At 27.0% G+C, this 21463-nt stretch overlaps 1 protein-coding gene across 1 annotated transcript in view; it reads right to left on the reverse strand.

The window, feature by feature from the left end:
• LOC107445946 (uncharacterized) overlaps positions 1-21463 on the reverse strand; it is a 221001-nt gene that overhangs the window by 100400 nt on the left and 99138 nt on the right. The window contains exon 2 of the mRNA XM_016060463.3: positions 1307-1451. Coding sequence (XP_015915949.1) covers positions 1307-1451 — 145 coding nt within the window. The remainder of the gene's footprint in view (positions 1-1306; positions 1452-21463) is intronic.

Genomic DNA, 21463 nt, shown 5'->3' on the forward strand with positions numbered 1-21463 from the left:
AGTGTTCGTCAACCTTTAAACCAGTATCAGTCAGTGGATCAAATGCTACCAGGCAGCTCAAGGAACATTAAATTATTTCTATTTTATTTATGGTGGGAGTATCTCCCTCATGCTTTCCATGGACGAGAGGTTTCTGGTTAGTTGAGATAAATTCGCGCCAACAACACGCGTGTAATTTTAATTTATTTTGAAGGCTTGTTTCAATGCAATTAAACGATAATTATTTAATCAAAGAAATCTAAAGTAAATCTATCTAAAGTAAAGTATCTCAAAGAAATCAATCAATATCCCTCCCTCCCCCCTCAGCGGGCTGCGGTAAAAATATCAAACGTTAACCGGTCCGCTGCGATAAAAAAGTTGGAGAGCTTTGATCTATGGTAATCAAATGAAATGAAAGTGTATGAATGAAATTTCGAGGTTTAAAATGTCAAGTAAGATATTGACAAATTGACATTTTTATTTCGAAAGACAAAAAAAAAATAATGACAAGCGTCTCTGACAATGAACAATCACACATATAAAGTTCATTAAGAAATTTCCAGTGAAATTACGATAAAAATTACCGGCACTCCGGTTGCCAGCTTTTTTTAACCGTTAAATCCATTTTTACTGTAAAAATTTATCAGAGCAAAAAATCTAATCTTCTGTGATTTTTTCATTGATGCTTACTTTAAAGTCTCTGAATCAATATGACATATTGAATATTTTTTTTTGAAAAGATAAGAAAAATAATGAAAAATGTAGCTGATAATGAACAATCGAACGTATAAAGTTCATTAAAAAAAATTTCATTGAAATTACGGTAAAATGTATCGGCACTCCGGTTGCCAGCTTTTTTTTTTTACAGCCACATCAATTTTTACTGTAAAAGTTTAATAAAACAAAAAGTCTCATATTCTGTAATTTTTGCATTTATACTTACTGCAAAATCAATTAATCTTTGTAAATAGATAAACATTATTGCAAAAATTGCGTATAAAATTTAATACCGTTTCTAAGGACACTACATTCATGATGCCAGTACTCTTTACCGTAATTTGATACAGAATGTTTTGCTGTGTTATTGTTCGCGTCTTTTAAAATGGGATTTCAAATTTTCCCAGTTGGTTATAAAAAGTTTATCTGTGTTTAAGTAAATTCTAATAATTACTTTTTACAATTATAAAAATAAATAAAGATAGATGCATGAATGTTGAAAAACATATATAAAAGTATATAAATAAAAATTTAGAAAAAAGAGTAATATTCATTTCTGCATTAAAAATATTGTGTTTCAATTGAAATTTTAATAGAAAATGTCTCTTACTTGTCTTCGATTAGAAACATATTTTGACTAGAATCTATACAAGTTCCTTTTATTGAGAATGTGCTACCTTCGATTCTAATTGCCGATTGCCAGCCTTTTTGAAACCAAAGACCTGTTAATTTATTTGGAAAATGACAAACTGGAGCTGGAAAGGAAAAAAAATCTCTATTAGTAAGTTGCATGTGGCAATAAAAGAATTTATGCATTTCAGTTAATTTTTTACAAATTAATTTTATAGATTACATTTTACATATATAAAATAGAACTGCCCTCTTTGAGAAATGCTAGATTGATGCATCAAATTACCAAAAGCAAAGTTAAAATTTTAATTACTCGAGAAACCTTTAACCTTCAATGAGAAAAAAAGCATAGTAAAAATACAAGTATATTTTAAAATTAATCGTGTTTCTGGCTTTATGGAATGGCCAAAATTCTTAATAAATTTTACCTAACCACTGTAGAAATGATTTTGGTAGTAAAATTATCATTAAAAAATATTATTTTATTTTATGTGATAAAATTTTTGAAAAATGTAGTAAAATTTGGTAATTTTATCTTGATGCCTTAGAGCACGTCATAAAAACCATTTAATCTTTTAAATTTATTTTACAGTTTGGTATTTATTTTTATTAAATGTGAGGAAATATAATTGTGAAAAAAAAAATTTCTGTAAACCGACACGAACGAAGAAATTAACAATTGAATACTTTAAATAGCGTATATTTCGATTCTATTAACCTGAAACACGCTTCTTTTTTTACCAGAAATGTCATGACCATTCATTACCTCAAATATACCATTTTTTTTTACTCCGTGAATTTATACAGCATGAATAGTTTATAGTTAGCACTGATATCAATGCTTCTGCTTAATGCGTCCTTAGCACAAAAGCAGAAATTTAACCGATGGTGCTTGCGTAAAGGACGTAATACGTTGAAGAGCTGACGTCGACTCTCATTATCATCTATTTTTGTCAGAATTTAGCTCTCACACTCTTGCTGTGAAAGAATGTTGCCAGGATATTCTTTTACGGATGCAATATTGCGTGGTCAGAATTTTTGTCTTCCCATTAAACGTCACAACTTACATTCAAAATCATCCGGAATTTTTCAGAGTATGTCTTATTTTTATAACATGGAAAAACCACTTATTTAAATTTCAAAAAAGATATTGTAGTCTGACACTGTGAAGGTAAAAAAAATTATATTTTGAAATATCTGACGCTGATTTTTTCATACATTTCCTGAATTATACAGTTTAGACATGTATATAACATGTCTAAACTAAATAGTTTCTATCATTAATAATATATCTACAGGATTTACACTTGTCTTGGAAAATTGTGCAGACCTCACAAAACTCTAACTATTTATGAAACATATTATCAATTGATAAGCAAATTGAATAAGACCTAGTGCTCCGTAATTACATACATTTTTCCCTATTTTTTGCAACGCAAGAATTTTAGATTATTATATCCTATTGTGAGTAATATTATCTGAAGGACAGAAACTTCTAAATGCTTCAAAATTTTAAATATCCCTTAAAAGGCATGTATATTTAATTGTTACAAATTCAAAATCTGGGAATAGATTAGTTTTTGTTAAACGGAGTAGCATTTTTAGAAAAACAGTTAAAACATTCTCTGTTAATAAGTCATTTTATAAAATTTTGTAATCAAATCTAACGTATAACAGGTTTTGAATATATATTATTCAAAATGTCTAAGTTTACTGAGAAAAAAAGTATGGACAAAACTACCACAATATGGTAAAATTTACCGTGCTTCTGGCTTTATGGGAGCACAAAAATGCTCGGTAATTTTTAAGTGCTTTGGTTATGGTTTTTGATAAAATTAGCAGTAAAATAGGATTTTTTAATGCGTGATAGATTTTGGTATATGTGGAAAAAGATTTTATTTTAGTATGATACCTAAAATCATGATACCTTAAAAACCATTTATTTGGTTAAATTTACTTTTCAGTTTTGTATTTTTTACTAAATGATTAGTAATGAGAATTATAATTTTGAAAACCAGAATGTCTGGTTACCATAAGCACGGGGAAATTAACAAATGAATGATTAAAGTACCATAGATTTTGGTTTTTACAGGTTTTCTTTCAATCAAATTAGAATTACGTTTTTTTTTTTTTTAATCAAAAACGTCAAAACCCTTTTCAAAAACAACACTAACAGTTAAAAAAAATAATCCTTGGACTTTCGATGATTAATATTAATGTAATTAATTAAATAAATCATTTTCCCTTTAAATAGAAGATGATATATTATTAGTATTCATTTAGTTAATTCATACGGTTTATTAAAAATAATTTGCAATTATTTCAAACCACTCTCTGCAAATATTTTTTATGTAAAACATATTTATAAAATACTAAAGCATAATTGGTGTTTTCCCCATATTTAAAATAACTTCATATGGTGTAAATATATTATTTTAATTAATTTAATGCATTCGCTCTAATGTAGTTATAAAAATATGTATGATTTTATATTTCTCCCTTTTTGTCTGGGAAGGAATGAAATATATTTTAATCCTTAAATAAAAAGGAAAATAAATGATGGTAAATATAACAAAAAATATAAAATATATGTTTAATTGTGTAGAAATACTGCTCTAATTTTTTTTTATTTCAGTAGTCTTGCACTGTTGCTAATGCATTTCGAAATTAACTAGCTGACAAAATAATAATACTTTAAAGTGATGATAACTTGATGATAATAAACTATCAAAGCAGTTTGATATTGAGGAATGTAAAAGAAACTACAAAAGCTTCTTCTTAATAGGTTAGGTGTTCGTAAATTACTATCATAAATTACTCTTAAATCTGAGCTCAATTTTTATATGTCTTACTATCCTCCAGTGGGTAATTCAAAGTCTTTTGCGAACGATTTCAGAGAAAACTAATCTGAACATCTCTTATCTCTTGTCTACATAAGCTCATTGTCTCGCTGAATCATTTATAATAAATTCCATATTTAATTAAGTGGCTTAGACAAATGTGCTATTTTAAGCAATAATTATTCTGTCTGCATTCAAAAGCAGTATTTTAGAAGAAACTTTTAGCTTTTTAAGCTCTTTCCAGTGCCATTTGGGACTGTTGCCTTTGAAATAGTATTCATATTTATTAATGTTAAAGTAAGTGGATGTTTAAGAAAATATTCACTATAAATATTTAATTTTTAAACCATATCATATGAAGTCAATATTCTGAACGACAACTTATAAATCTAGAGAAAAGATTATGATTTCAATACATTCATATTTTACTGTTATAAAATCCTTATTAATAATTTTTAATTTATTACTACATTAAACTGACAAGTTTCAGAAAGCCTTATAGTTTAATTACGCCGAGTGTTTCAGTACAGCAATTGTAAGCTGGTGCAATTGAAGCTTAATATTTTTCTAATTTTTGTTAATTTTACCTTAGCTGTTAATTACTGTCAAAAATTAGGTTGAAAATTATTTTACTTTAAGTTATATTAAATATTCTAAGTTAAAGTAATGCGTGATTTATTGATATTATAGAATCTTAATCAGGAAACATAGTTTTAAAAGTAATATTCATACGAATCAAAACTATACGAATATAAAATTTTATAAAAATGTAAATTGTTATAAGTTGAAAAAGCAGTAACAATTAAATAAATTTAATAATCAATAAATAAATTTAGTTTCGAGTGTTTTTAGAATGTATATTGAAATGTTTAAAGGTAAAATTTGCGCGTTAAGTATAATTAAAACGTTTTAAATTTATATAAATGCATTAGTTAATATAAAAAATTATCAGAATTCCAAATAATTCAAGTTGAAAAATGTATATATATTTCAAGTAAATTTGAAATATTTAATTATGTAGGCTAGGATTATTCATAGCATAATAATAATTCATATCATAATTAATATTTTAAATAATAGTGCCTGTAATTTTTCAAAATATGTTCCAGTTATAGTTGTTAAAGTTTTCAAAATGTCCCTAAACGTTACAAACTAGGATTACAAAAATTACTTAAAAGACGTAGATGGGAACTGTTCAATATTAAGTTAGTTGTAGATTACTTATTATGGAAACTTTAAAAAAAATCCAAATGAGAGATAATATGAAGAAATCGGTGAAAGAGATAATATGAACTAAAATTGAACTTCCATGATTTAAGTATATAGTATACAGAATTAAACTATTACTGAAAGCATTTTTTGATCTTCCATGAATTAAATATAAACCAGGCAAATTTTAAGTATTACTGAAAGTATAATTTTATCTTTTATAACTGAAATATGAAACATACAAAATTAAACTATTACTAAAAGTATTATTCAATATTCTACGATTTAGATATAAACCATGCAAGTTTAAACTATTACTGAAAACATCATTTGATGACCTCTGACTTAAATATACGTCATTCAAAATTAAACCGTTACTAATAGTATCATTTGATCTTCTATCATCATTTGATCTGTTATGACTTAAATATATGCCATACAGAAGAAAAATATTACTGAAAGTATCGTTTGACCTCCTATGACTTAAATGTATAGCGTACACAATTAAAGCAATACTGAAAGTATCATTTGATCTCCTGTGACTAAAATATATAGCGTACAAAATTAACTTATTACTGAAAGTATCATTTTAAAAATATCTCTATCATTTATGTAAATAGATTATGAGATAAAGAAATATTATATTCCCAAGTGAAATGAATCTATTTGCAGTCATGAAGAGTATGAATATGATATATCAGGCCATTCGCAAAGCACTTATATTTTCCTCTGCTACGGCTAAAACTAACTACGCCTCTTTCTTTGCTTGAAGCAGAAAACGAGATTTTGCCATTCCGGTTCAGTTTGTTTTTCACTTGGGAAAACAAAGCGAAAGAGGCTTCTTTTTTGGCAGATGAGAAGAAGACCACTGAAGAGTTGGCATCACCAAGATGCAATCAAAAATAACAGTTCTTCTGAGTACGTGTTTTGAGCAGGCTAAACACTTTTTATGCTCCCTGAGCATCTACTGCTTTTTCTTCATCTTATCTATTTTTCCAAACACGTAAACGAAGAAAATCCCCACTAACAACAACAACAAATGTAATTGATAAATAAAATGAAAGTAGCTTCAAAAATGCAGATTTAATCAAGGAAGTCTGTATTGATTTTTCAATTTAAAAGCTAGGACAGTTCAATAAAATTACAAAATTGAGCTCATTTCAAGTATTTGAGATCTGTGCTCCGTAATTCGAATCGAACAGGGTAAATTGCTCTTTCAGATATTATAGAAAATCTGCGTTTAGTGAAAATTAGAGAATGGTTTGCACTTTCCAATTTTTTAAGTTAAATTTGTTATTTAATGCATTATTTATTTTTTGAAAGAAGATTTTGTCGCTCTTCGTTTCACTCTGTATTAAATTTATTCTCTTTTTTTTCAATAATTTAATCCTACGTTACATTTTTTGTTTTTCAATTGAATTTAATTTCATGTACATTATGTTCTCATTTTGTCTATATATGTCTTAGTAACTAGATTAAATTTATATTAAATTGGAAACTTAATTTGAAGTTTTCAGAAGGTGTATTAATAAAATATTAGATATGAAAACATGATGAATTTATGATTACATTTATGAAAAATTTAGTCATTAGAATTTTTATTTCTTTAAATATAATGAAAAATTTCTGTTTGCAACAAGCTCATAATTCATTTTAAAAACTAAGCCACGTGTAGCTATAATGAATTTTTTAATTTACTTTTTTTAACTTTAATTAATAAACATATGGCTGAAGTAAAAACTAATGAGTATACAGATAACAATTTCATTTATAACTGATTTTTAAAAGAATGTTATTCATTTTTTAAGCATTATTATATGTTTTATCATTTTATATACTTTTTAGTATTTAAAGTTTTGGTAAATATAAGAAAAAAAATGTAACATGCAGTTGAAACCTATGTTATTTATAAGTTATTTATAAGTCATTATTATAAGTCTAACTATGTTATTTATAAGTAATTTCTTTCGTGCTTGAAAACTGAAAGAAATTATTAATTTTAATTTAATATTTGTATTTAATCATTTGTATATTTTTCTAGTGATCATTTGCATTCACTAAATCATTTGTATTCACTAAATCATAATCATTTGTATTCACTAAAGAAAAAATTATGTTAGTTACGGTTTCTAATAAAAAATAATATTATTTCGGGTTCTAAAATATTTCTTTTAAACGTATTTAACGAAAAAATTGGTAAAAAGCGTTTCTTCAGAGTAACCAAAATTTGACGCCAGACTTTAAGAAATGAAACATGAAAAAAGTCGAATTAATTTTAATCAAATATTTTACAAGTATGTTTTTATAAATATACGTTCTGATTCATTCATAAGCACTGCTATACATACAGGAAAAATACCCAAAATGAAGCTAAATTTTAGATTAGGAAGGAAAAAAAATACTTTGTCCATTTTTAATTAATTATTAAGTTATAAATTGTCAAAAGCAACAAATTTTATCTTTAAGTTACCAAGCTCTATTTATTTTCGAAATGAAGATCAGTCGACTGTAAATGGTTGCTTCAATTAAAAACTCTTTTGTCCTTAACAGAAATTTTATCTTCTTTTTTTAAGAAGCTATCATAATTGAAATTAAAATATAGTAATGCAATGATAATTTAAAAATAAATTTAAAGACTTAACCCCATAGATATCCATAGATAATATGTATTTTTTAGCAATAGCATAGCACTTTTATACTGTATAGGCTTTTAGGAAAATAAATGGTTGAATGACAATTTATTTAATCGTTATTCTTTATAATCAAACAAAGCATTCAAATAGCCATAAATAAGATGGTAATCAATTTATGGTTTTAACAACTGTTTACTGTGAGAGTAACTTTCATTAACTGCTTTCATCTAATATGCAAAACAATTTGAATTCTATAGCACCAAATAAGTGCATATAATGACGTCACTTAGTCTCTTATAACTGCGCACATATTCTAGCTGAGAGACAGTCTCATGACAGACAGAACTGGGGTTCGATTCCCAGCGTTGATACCACAATAGAGTCTCTCCATTATCTTAAACACATAAAATTTACAGCGTCCTGTAATCCCTAATTTGTATTTTATGACCAATTTAATTTTTATTTCGTGGTTTTGAAACAATACTAATTGTAAATAGTTGAAAACCGTATAATTTTGTATTCATGGTTTAATAACCGTACTAATTGTAAACAGTTTCAAAACCGTAAAGGAAAAAAATTTGTTTTTTACTGCAAACTTTACAGTAAATCGGATGGACAGACTACTGCCGGTTTTTTTAACACAATTTCAGAATGAAAATGTTAACAGTGTAGAACCCTAAAAAGATATCGTTTGTGAATATTCAAGCTTTATTTTTTATCACCCAGTAGTCGAAATTCCTGTAATTCTTAACAATTTTTCATTCCCAAACTTATTTCTTTAACAGTTAATACCTTCTCAAGCGAGTTACTGAGACAAAATTAGTTATGCGCTTTATTTTTCTTTCCAAAACCTAGCAATATAAGAATATTTGCTTGATTTGCAAGTTACCCCTCAGTTACTTTCCTTGTTACATTTTTGTGTTAATTTTGTAACATAACCTGCTAAAAATTGAATTATTTTTCTGTTTCATAAAGCATGGTAATAACTAATTTCTTTGTAATTTAAGATATTTTAGTTTTGATAAATATAAAGATGCCTTCATGAATTTTTTTTTTCTAGAGATGTACCAAACATGAAAGATTTGAGTATGCAGTTTCTTAATTAACTACATTTTAGTAACAAAATAATATTAGGAGTTCAATTTATTAATTTACACGATAGTTAATTGGTTGTAAGTTCATAACAAACAGAATAATTATTTAACTTGTAGTTATTAATGTGAAGAATTTAGGCTAACATTTAACAAAAGAAAATCTCAGGTGCTTTGCTTTCATCATTCCATTTTCCGTTTTGATAAAGTTTTTTTTTCGGAACAGAGAACGGAAAGCAAAAACAATGAGAAAATAGTTAAAATATAAAGAATGATATTGAAATTGATGCTTACAAGCAGAAGAAATAATGAACTGAGTAAAGATAAAGCATAAATAAAAACAAGAAATATAGTTTCAAGGAAATTAAAGAACGGAAAGAAGATGAAAATCTTAAAATTAAATACTATTTTAATCAAAGAAAATGAAAACTTTGAAATTCATGAAGGAGATGAAAAGGTGAAATTAAAATAATGCATTCTATAAGAATGAGAAATTTAATGTTTTCAAACATATGTTCTTGATTTCCATTAATTTTTATTTATTTATTTTTATTATACTTTCCAGTCCTGATTTAAGTAATTGAGTATTTATTTAATAATCTTTATGCAAGTTTAGACTGCTCCAAAACTTATTTTCACTAGGCATTTAATATGTTATTGGTAATGCAAGATGAACTACTTAATATATATATATACTTAATATATATATATATATATATATATATATATATATATATATATATATATATATATATATATATATATATATATATGTATATATATATATATATATATATATATATATATATATATATGTATATATATATATATATATATATACAACCAAATTTTGAGTTTATGACTACCAATGTTCCATTCCGTAGTTATGAACCCAATCCACTCCTGGAACAACATCCGTTATATGGAGAGGAATACCACGGTTGGCCTGACGGCAAGGGAACTCTGGCCCATGATCCGTCTGCCACTGAGGATATTTTACGTCAGCACTTAGGTTGATGCGAACCGGGTGTGGAATCAATTAGATCTTATCGATCAGCCATCACTGGGATTTGAACCCTGGCCATCTCATTGGAAGGCGTGTGATCTTTCCCTTGACCTCCACGGCTCACACAATAATAATAGTACGATTTGACGATTTTGATTGCTTTACTACTTACTACCCATTTTACACATCCATAGCAATACGGATTTTGCATACAAAGTTTACGCTCATGACATTTTTTTTTACATTTTTATCACCAGATGTGTACACGCATATTTCATCAGATTTTCACAAAAACAAACCAAAGTTTTTAACAAACCAAAAAGAAAATTCGTCGGAAAATATTCTTTATAAAATATTTCATTAAAGTACTTCATAATTAGCAAATTAATTAATTATTGAAAGTATTTTTAAACGTAAAACCTGCCATATTTAATTAGAGCTTTTAAGAACACCAGTATATGACCTATTTATTTAAGCGAATTTCAGTTTGATGTTTAATAAATAGGTGGCAGCACAATCAGTTGTACGCAGTAGAAATTTAAAGTGAAATACGCTTTTTAAAAGATTTTTGAAACCTTTCAGTAACGTAAATGTTTTATGTTTCGTAATTTTCTCTGTAGAGAAACAAATATTTCTATTTTTAAAGAAGTAAATAATAACTGTTAACGAGCTATTAAATATTTTTTTTAACGCGTCAAATAGTATAAATAGAATAAATTAGTTACATCTCCATAAGACATTTATGAGACCTTTTTCACAAACGTTACATGAAATACAATTCAAATGACAATTAAAATCCATAAAACTCACAGTAGAGTAGCGGTGTACAATACAATATACGCATTACTTGAGAACAATACGCTGCACCGGTACACCGTTACTATATGAATTATAAGTTTACATATTTATCAATTGAATCGTTTAAATACCATTTATTTTTGCTTTATTATACAGAATTATGTTTTTTAGCCAGTAATTTCATTGCTATACAGTACGATTATTTAATCAGATTTTGTTTCCCTGCATGAACGTTGAGAGAAAAATGTGTAATGAAATGCATAAAAAATATTATTGAAAAAAAATTTAAAAGTTATAATAAAAACTAAAAAAAAGTTGAGAAATTTATATTAAAAATGGCGTTGTTAATTTTGTTATGTAACCAATTTTTATGCAACAGCTTTAGTGGAATATCACGTCATACAAATAGCAATAGAAGCATCTGAGTTTCGCTCTAAATTAAATAGGACACAGCGCATACGAGCATAAATTATGTCGTTACAGACAAAGTTATTTTAGTATTATAAGTACAATCATTCAAATCGAAATACTAAATTAAAATAAATATTTTCAATTTTCGTTTTGAATCGTGGCACTGACAACAAAGAATCGCTTTTTTCTGTTAACTATATTAGCATATGTGCTTTATAATTTCTTGTTCTAGTTTATGAAAGTTAAAATATGTTAAATTTCCTTATTATTATTTTTAAATAGCTAAAATAAACTTTTTAACTTTGATCAAATAACCAAAACTATACAACTTTTTACCAAACATAACATTCTAGCTTTACTGTAAAATATTACACTCTGTTTTCTTTTTTAAATAGAACTTCTTTCTTCAGTTAGTGTATGTAGAAAGTGAGAAAAAAAGTTGTAAAAGTAATTAATTTTATTTTGTATACTATAAAATGAAAAAATAAAAACATAATGTATGTTTAAAATCAAATAAGCTATCTGCAAAATCGTTACAAACAGGTTCAAAACATAGAAATGTATATAGGAAATTTTTGAACTATTGCAAAGATTTGTCATGAAATATATATTTTTGTATTTCTCTGAATTTTTGGGGAGTGTAAATAATTCTTCTTTGGAACCATAGCCTAAAGCATTTTCATCTATGTATATTTTCACTCATTCATTTTTTCCCTATACTTGTTTTGTGCAGAAAAGAAACTTAGTATTCTGTGCACGAATACAGAAAGAACTTTTCACAAAACGTCTCTGTTGTCCTTCACTACCATTCTTATGTATAAAAGAAAGCAGCAAAAAAATCGGGGGACGAAAAAGTAAATAAAATATTTTTCCAAGCATGCTGAAATATTCATAGCTTCCAACTACCCCAAGACTCCCTAGGTTTAAGAAATTGCAGAAATCATTTCTTGGAAGACGTTTTATCTTACTTTTGGTTAAATCCAGGGATCGTCGATTCTCATGCGTTCAATAATTTGAATATACATTTGAATATTTCTGTACCAAGTTTTTTTTTCTAATTCATCTACACATGTTTAATTAGAAATGCTTAATTTGATGAATCATCTCAAATTTTTTTTAATATTATTGCCTCCCTAATGCAAACTATGAACTCAAATAAAATGCAAATAGATTTTTAAGACACTGAGATCATTGTTAGTTCCTAAGGTTCTATTCTCCCTATGAGAAAAAAGATATGGACAAAACTGAAAGGATATGTTAAAATTTACCATGTTTCTGTCTCTAAGAGAACATCAAAAAGCTAAATATGCTTTTCTGAAACAGTTTAGTAATGATTTTGATAAAAGTAACAATAAAATATTGCTTCAGATTGTGAGTTATCTTTTGGTAAATGCAAGAAGAAAAAAAGAAGTTATAATTTTATTATGATAATTTCGATCATAGCATAAAAACCTTTTATTCGGCTAGAGTTACTTTTCAGTTTTACATTTGTTGCTAAATAGATAATAAGAAGTATAATTTTAAAAAGCAAAATTTCAGTTAAAATATCACCAAACCGTATAATGTGATTTTATTAGCAGAATTATGGTTAGTCTTTTTTAACCAGAAATGTTTTTACCTTACAGTACGGTAATTTCAACAGATTTTTTTCTCAGTGCAATAGTACCTTTAAATTCACACCAACTTAATATTGATGAGAACCAACTTTTCTGGAAATAAAGATGCATAGTGCACAATACTCAATAAAGTAACACCGTCTTCGGATATGCTCTCAAAAATGCGAATTCTAGCTTCTATAAGCTTCCCATGGTTATTGGATGTTATGAGAATAACACCAATTGGATGTTATGAGAATGCATAGATTTTATCATGTATTACGTTCATGTATGATATTTATGTTCGAAATATAAAAAAAGTCGTTTATAAAATCAAATTTGGAATTAACCCCTTCAGTACCGTGATCACATATACGTGATTGCGTGATTCTTCTCTTACGGCCCCTGGTATCATATATGTAACGAGCCTTTCTTACTTAAGCTGCTTAAGATCATACGGATAGGATCTCAATTCGAAACTCTCGTATTACACCTCGTATTAATACGTATGCGTACTCTTTACTACATATACTCTCGAACCGTGCGAACCTAGGGAAGCGCTTTTTTCTCCATCTGCCCGTCCTAAAGGGGTTAAAGTAAAGTATTCTCACAACGTCCATAGTTACTGGCCAGAACGAATCAGGTAGGTTAAGGCTAATACTTACTTGATCTTATAATCAATGTCTTAATCAGGGAGCTTCAGGACCACGATAGGGATGAAAACGTGATTATTCACAATGACGAGAAAGAAACTTAATTACTTTGTCCTCACGGTCTAATGCTGAAAGACCGATATCATTTTTTTTATAAAACATCTCAATGATGTAAAAGTCTTACTAACCCTTAATAGATATTAAAAAATAGTTGTAGACTATTTTGAAGATTGCACTATGTTAGAGAACATCCTAAAAATTTTAAAAAAATCAGAAAATGCTTAAAGTTTCTGTTATAAACGTGTATCCAAAAAAGAGCATGTCACTGAATATTTTTAAAATCAAATGTGCTTATTCAGCACTTTAACTTTAGAAAAAGTTGCAAAACCAGTATTCCCGAAAAAGAATAAGAGTTGTAGACCCAAAGAAACAGCCAGTACTTTTCGACGGTAATAAAGTCAATTTACTAAGAGATTGTAGAAGGATTTCGCAAAGTGTTACACGTCAACACAACTGTATTAAACTGGCGTTAACGCTATTTGAACTTCTCAACGCATGCGCGAAAATTTCCCTAGAAATAGCAGTGTCGCATTATAAGGTTAGCGTCATGGTTAAAGTAAGACAAACTCTAAGCAAAATTTCTCAACTGTCAGACCTGATACGGTAAAATGAAAAAGAGGAGGATCAGCAACTTCTATTGGGAAATTTTATTTCATCCTTGTTATTCCCTGTATTAAACTGCATCCACATATGAATCTTTATTGGAAAATCCATAACAATTAGTAAAGAACAGAGTCGATGATGTCATACCAGCATACCAGAGTCGATGATGTCATACCAGAAAAAAACTTTTTTTTTTGTTTATTTCTTTTCATATAGTTGAGTACACTCATTTTAAATTGAAAGTATTTATTTTGTAAAATAAGATACATTGAATCATTATCAAATAATGCACTGCTTTAAAATCATTATTTTTTATTGAAATATTCATCAACATTTGAACACTTTGATATTTGGAAATTCCCTAAATTTTCCCCTTTTTTTCCTTTACACCATAAAAATTGCCGGATTAAATTACAGAAAAATTTACTATCACTCAGGGTGCTGATACTTTTTACTGTAAAATTCATTTTTACCAAAACATGTAACGGAGCAAAAAATCTGATATACTGTATGGTTTAAAGTAATAATTAAATTAAACTCACTGAATAACTCGAAATGAATATAACTGTAAACATTACGGTACAATATTTTAAGGACCGGATTATTAATATTATATACAATACAATATTATATAATATACAATATTTTAAAAACCGGATTTCATGATGAAATGGATTTTACAGATGAGGCATTTAAAGTGTTGGAATTTTGAACCATAATTTGATCTGGAATTTTTTTGCAGTGTATCGCAATTGAGCTCCAGTGCTGTTGTGCTTAAAAATTAAATGAAATGAAATTTCATTAAATAAGAACTATAACATATTTTCGTAAAGAGGATTTAATTTGCAATTAATCTACTTTTTCTATTGTGTGAAGTTATTTTTTAGCTTAATCACAGGATTAAAATTACTTTTGTAAAAAAAGAGGATGTCTGGACCATAAACTTTTTAAAACATTTATCTAATTTCAAAACTGAAATATAAATTATAAATAAAAAAAAAGACTAAACCCATTCGATATTACATTTTCACCTAACGTAACTTATAGCCAAAATTTATACGTCATCACAAGGTATTTACGGGATCAATGAAAAAATACATGTAAGCCATAAGGGGATATAATGTTGCACAAAAAAAAAAAAAAAAAAAAAAAAAACACACACACATCAGAGTTTCTATAACAAGACTAGAATCAAAAGATTTGTATCCAAGCAACGAGAAGGTAAAAAACTAGTTGCAAGCAGAATCTTTTCATCAAAATAAATTTCATTTATAAGAGGTTTCATCACGTTCCTTTTATCCTTACTAAAAGCCAAATAATTCCCTTTGGAACTTTCTGGGATAGTAGGCAAGACCAAAACTAAAAGGAATAGCGTTAGGAAGTGCAAAAAGCTCCTTTCCCAGAAATTATTTCAACTAATTTATCTATTTTTCACTTTTTCTCACAATCTTGCTTACAATTTCATGTTTCATCTTTTTTTTTATTTGTATTCTATATATTCTATACATTGGAAAATATTTTTGAAGTGAATTGAAGGAAAAGATACAACAATAAGGTTTCAGCAGTAAATAATGCAAACATCATATTGCAACTGTAATTTTATATATATATATATATATATATATATATATATATATATATATATATATATATATATATATATATATATATATATATATATATATATATATATATATATATATATATATATAGTTCAAAATGAAGATAAAACGAAGAAACATTATAGACATATGAAAGAAAGGGGAGAAATGATAAGTAAAAAAATAACAAACAACAGTTTAAAAAAAAGGGAGATAAAAAGGATAAAATTTTATTTAAAAAAACTGGAAAAAAAAGATATAATCTTTTCATCAGCCCACACGATTATATCCGCAAAACTTTCTTTCTTATATCTTAACTTAACTTTCTTCGTGTTTTCTTGTGTTTATTTATTATATATATATATATATATATATATATATGTTTTATAACAGTTTGTAGAACATGCAAATAAAGTATTCCAGGAATTAATTTACTATTTTTATACGAATAAAATGTTTCAACGTAAAACGTACAATAAATTGTGTATGTTTTTGTAAATTACTAATGTAAGGATTTTTAAAAAAAATCTTAATCCATACACTTATTAGATGGTGTTTATCTACTATGAGTATTACTCTGTAGAAAATTCCAGTATAAAGTTTTTGCACTTTGTGTGCACCATCCGTAAAATCCATTTTACCGTAAAATAGTATACCGTAATTTCTACAGTAATATTTATTAAATTAGAGTGATTCAGTGATTTTATTGTAATTATTACTGTGAAAACTTCGGTATATCAGATGTTTTTTTCGTGACACATTCTGGTAAAAATAGATTATACAGTAGAAAGTACAAGCGCCCGTATTGCTGGTACTTTTTACCGTAATTTAATCCAGATTTTTTTACAGTAAAGTTAGTTGTACTAAAAAGATAAATACAAAACTCTGAATAAATTTTTAATGCATTTTACTAGTCAGAAACTGAAAACATATTCTCGCGCAAATATATTCGTAAATAAATGTATGTGATGTGCAATATTAAGGACACTGCTACCATCGTACATAACGAAATTGTGGAACCGTAACCTTCAAGATCCCTTGGCTCACAACAGCTACTTTGACTACATTTTGCTGTTAAAAATACATTTTTGATATCTTATTCTAATCAACAACAGGAAAAATATTACATATTTATCTTTATTGATTATAATTTATATTTGATTGGCAAAAACAATTTGATCCATTTTTTTTTCAATCTGTTTGTCACGCTTTTTGTAATTTTCCATGTTTTTCAATATATTAACATTACAAAAACATAGAAAAAATATTGGGAGATCTTTTCTACACTAAAAGTAGCTGAAAGGAAAGAGATTTTAAATTTTTAACATCTGATTTACGATTTTAACATCCTCGAAAGAAAAAGCGATTAGAATTATCCATACACTTTTTATTGTTAGTGATAGCAGAATGAATATAGGCAGCTATCAACCAGTGCAAGATTTGTAGTAGTTCAAATCTTGTATTCATTTCTGAGTATTTCAAAATTTTCTCATAATGATCAGATCAATACGATATATGTAGTACTAAATACTTCATTTTTTTAAAACAACAACACCTTTAAACTAAGCAAGCGTTTTTGAGTTACTTGAATTCGAAATAACCCAGCTTAATAATTTCTTTCTTAGAAAATATAAGTAACAAAATAAATAAGCGTTTTCTAATGCTTATTTACAGAAATAATTATTATTAATTGTAATAAAAACTCTTAGATGTCTTATTTTAAAAAAATCATTTTGTCTGCTATTACCAATTAAAAGCCTTATAATATTTCCGAACTATAAATATCTAAAAATCCTGTAATGCAGGAAAAGTGTAATTTCTTCAATGAAAGTGTGATGAAATAAATAGTAATTCATTTTCAAAAACTAACATAATCTGAAATAGAATATATGCTACAGCCCACAAATATCTCTTCTTCTTCATTCCCTTTGTGTTATTTATTTATTACTTTTTTATTTATGAAATTAAGATTTTAACAACAATGAAGGTTTGTAATATATAAAATGTCTAAGTATTTATATGCAAATATGTATATGCAATATGTAAAAATGTTTGCGTAATATGTAAAAATGTATACGTAATATGTAAAAATGTATATGTAATATGCAAATATGTAAAAATGAATAAGTAATATGCATATGTGTATACGTAAATATGTATGAGTAAACTCAGAAAAGGATTTTATCACAGTATGATTGGATGGGCGAAAGAAATCGATGGTGTTGTTTTTAACTTAATAATAAGATTTGTAATAAGATAAGATTATAATATTAATAATAAGATTTGTTGACTATGGTATGAAATACTTCCTATTTTAAGCCAGTAATTTTATCCACGGATTATACAAATTTATTTGATCTTTTAAAAAATCTGTAACATTTGTTTTTATAATTTCTTTTCTTTCAAAATACATCTAACCATATGCATAAGCGTTTCTTAAAGTTTATCTACCAGAAATAACAATAAAGGAAAGTGTTCAAAAGCTGCTTATTCTATCTTCAACTCTTTTTGTCAGCTATTAACATCCAAAAGCTTTATGATATTTCTCGCAATAAATATATCGAAATACAGAAGAAATATGATTTCTACAATAAAAGCTATTGTCATAAATAAGAAACTTCCTTTCAAAATCCAGCATCTGCGGAAGTAGAATATATTCTAGACTGCACAAAACATCCTACCCAATCAGTTTTTCCTCTGCACTTTTGTTGATTGTCGGGTTTGCTATAGTCAAGTCTAACTTCTTCAACGAGTTTATAGCAGCGATGAAGATTTGCGGGTTTGGATAATCAATTAGGTTTGAGAAACTCTCCCTTGATGATCGAGACTTCGCCAACAAGAACGGACAAGAAAGAACGAAACTAATATTTTATTTAGGATAAGGTTTGGAGAGTTTTTCTCCACTTTCCTAAAACGCCGTTGCTGTTTTAGGAGAAAAATCAATATAGGGTCGGGAGGTGGCCTGAATGGAGAAGGAATAGACTGATAAAGACATGGTTCGGTTTTTCCCTCTTTTCGCCTTCGGATTGTGTGCGGCGCATGAAAATTTTTTCACGAGGCTTCAATAAGATTTTGGACACGATAAAAAACTTTTTTTCTGAACACCATTACAGATGCATAAAATGGGAAACGGCTCAGATATTTTGTCTCTATGACGCTGTCAATGGAATATGAAAAAATATATCTTTGCTTTTTCAAACATAAGTCGAATCATTCTAAGATATAAAGGGAGAAACTTTATAAAAGATTTAAAATTGTTGCAATGCAATATATATTTTATTGACATTTATCTAATATATATTTTAAGATAAATATTTTTTTTTAATTGACCGTTAAAATTTAATTGCATGCAAATTTTGCATGCATAATTTGTAAAACTAATTTTAAAGTTTCGTGCCTAACTATAGGGACCCACACCTTGCTCGTTGCCCTTGCCAACCCCCATTCTTAATTTGCAGTTCAAGCTTACGTCGGTCACTCATTGGATACTTATATATTTCAGTCTGATACTTATGATATTGGATACTTATATAATTAGTATATGTATAATTTTGTTCCTTTTAAAATAATGAACTAAAAGTACGTATCATATAAATCCTGTGAAACGCTTTACAATTCAATTTACATTCTCTATAGAATTATAAATTAGTGTTTGTGGGCCCAGTATTTCTTCCTATATAAACTCATAATATTTTGGTGAATACCAAATTTTTTTACTTTGCAAAACTGAGAGTAACGAAATATTTTTCATTCCAATAAACATATATTTAATTACAATATCACTAGTTCTGAATAATTGTTTCCCAACATGCTCAGAAATATATTTTCACTGCTGAACCATACTATGATACAAACCAATACCATAGTAGCTTGTAACCTTGAAACATGATAACTATGAAAATTTGCAGCAACTTTACAAAATTATTAAACTAAACCCCGGTTGAGTTAAAATTGAACCATAGTCTCGTGCAGAATAGATAATTTAATATGCATGATATTGGGGCTCAACATATGCCAAAATCTTCTCCATTGTACATAATTATTTTTGGCATATTTTTTAAGATATTTTTTTTACAAATTTATGTACATACTTTCTTTTTGAAAAATTTTTTCATTAGTGAGGTGCATTTATTGTATGTTTAATATAATCAACACTTCCTTCTAAAAAGCAAATGCTTGATGTTGATTTAAAATGGATATTTCCAGTTCAAACTTCCGGATGAATTTAAAATAACCTCACCAAATTTAGCAGTCTTTAAAAGTACCAATTTTAGATGGTAAATTAAAGTATCGTATCAGAGAATTCTGAGGTTTCATAATAAATGTTCGAAATAATGCTTTCTTTCGAAAATACCTAAAGTATTCAATTTTCTTGATTTTAAAGGACAAACTTCAGATCTTTCAATGCATGTTAAAATAAAAATTTTCTGATTCAAATTGGAGATGTATTTTTTCCTACACTCTATTGCCATTTTTGTGCCATTGGTCGTCGAATGCAGTTACTACTATTTTTCAACTTCTCTTAATTTTTCTCATTCAAAATGGAGGGTTTATTGGCTTTTTTCTTGTCAACTACTGACATAGTTGTCCAGAAACGGGGAGTTAAAGCATAAAGCTTGAGATAATGGGTACTGCTGAAACAGGATGCTTCTTGCGAAACTTTATTACTATGATGCAAGAATATTAACCTACTTCTTGAAAGACAAATGCTGAAAAAAAGAAGTTTCCGATCACAAGATTTAATGATACCTATTCAAATATGTTTGAAGGAATCTACTAAACCGTCTAATCGGTGAGAATAGAATTCAATATATTTTCACTAAATTATAGAGCTTTAAACGTTGATGATTGAACTTCAACTATGAGTGTATAGCAATATAACATGAGATATAGCACGTTTAAGAAAAATCGAATATTTTTTATTAGCCCTAATCTATAAAGGCAATTTTAATGACAAATGAATTATATTGTTAAAAAAATATATAAATGTTTCCGTAAAAACATCTAAAATGTTCACAATTGTTGTTTTGTTTTAAAAAAAACTACCAGAAAGGCAATTATTTTTATACAATTGCAAATAAAATAAAAAAATGCCTAAAAATAAACATTAATAATATAATAATAACATAATGGTAATGATAAAATTATTAATAATATAATAAAAATAATAATACAACTATAATGTAATAACAATATATAATAAAAATAATCTAATGATAATAATAAAAAAATATTATAATAATGCAATAATAATATCCGTAACTAAATGATCAGTAATATAAAATAACAACATTACTTAAAGCAAGCGAATTAACTTCAACTCATTTAGTAAATAGTAATAATTGTATCAAATAAAAGAAAAATATCGTCCGAAAATGAGAATTACGAAGCCTTATCTATATAACAATTATCATTAGTTTTATTCTTTATAACAATTATATCTAAGATCAGCGAAGATAATATTTCCATGATATTTATTGGCATTATTTCTCATAAAAAGTGGCTTTCTTTGAATCAAGATCTAATCCTTACCTCTATTAATAGTTGCAAGATAACCTGAAAGTGCTAATTCGGTATTATTTCCAAAATAGCCTAAAGACACTCATTAGCATTATTTGCAGCTCCACTTTATTGGTT

The sequence above is a fragment of the Parasteatoda tepidariorum genome, chromosome 11 (genome assembly GCF_982258835.1).
Source record: "Parasteatoda tepidariorum strain Cologne lab strain chromosome 11, Ptep-v5.0, whole genome shotgun sequence".
In the NCBI taxonomy this organism is placed as follows: domain Eukaryota; kingdom Metazoa; phylum Arthropoda; class Arachnida; order Araneae; family Theridiidae; genus Parasteatoda; species Parasteatoda tepidariorum.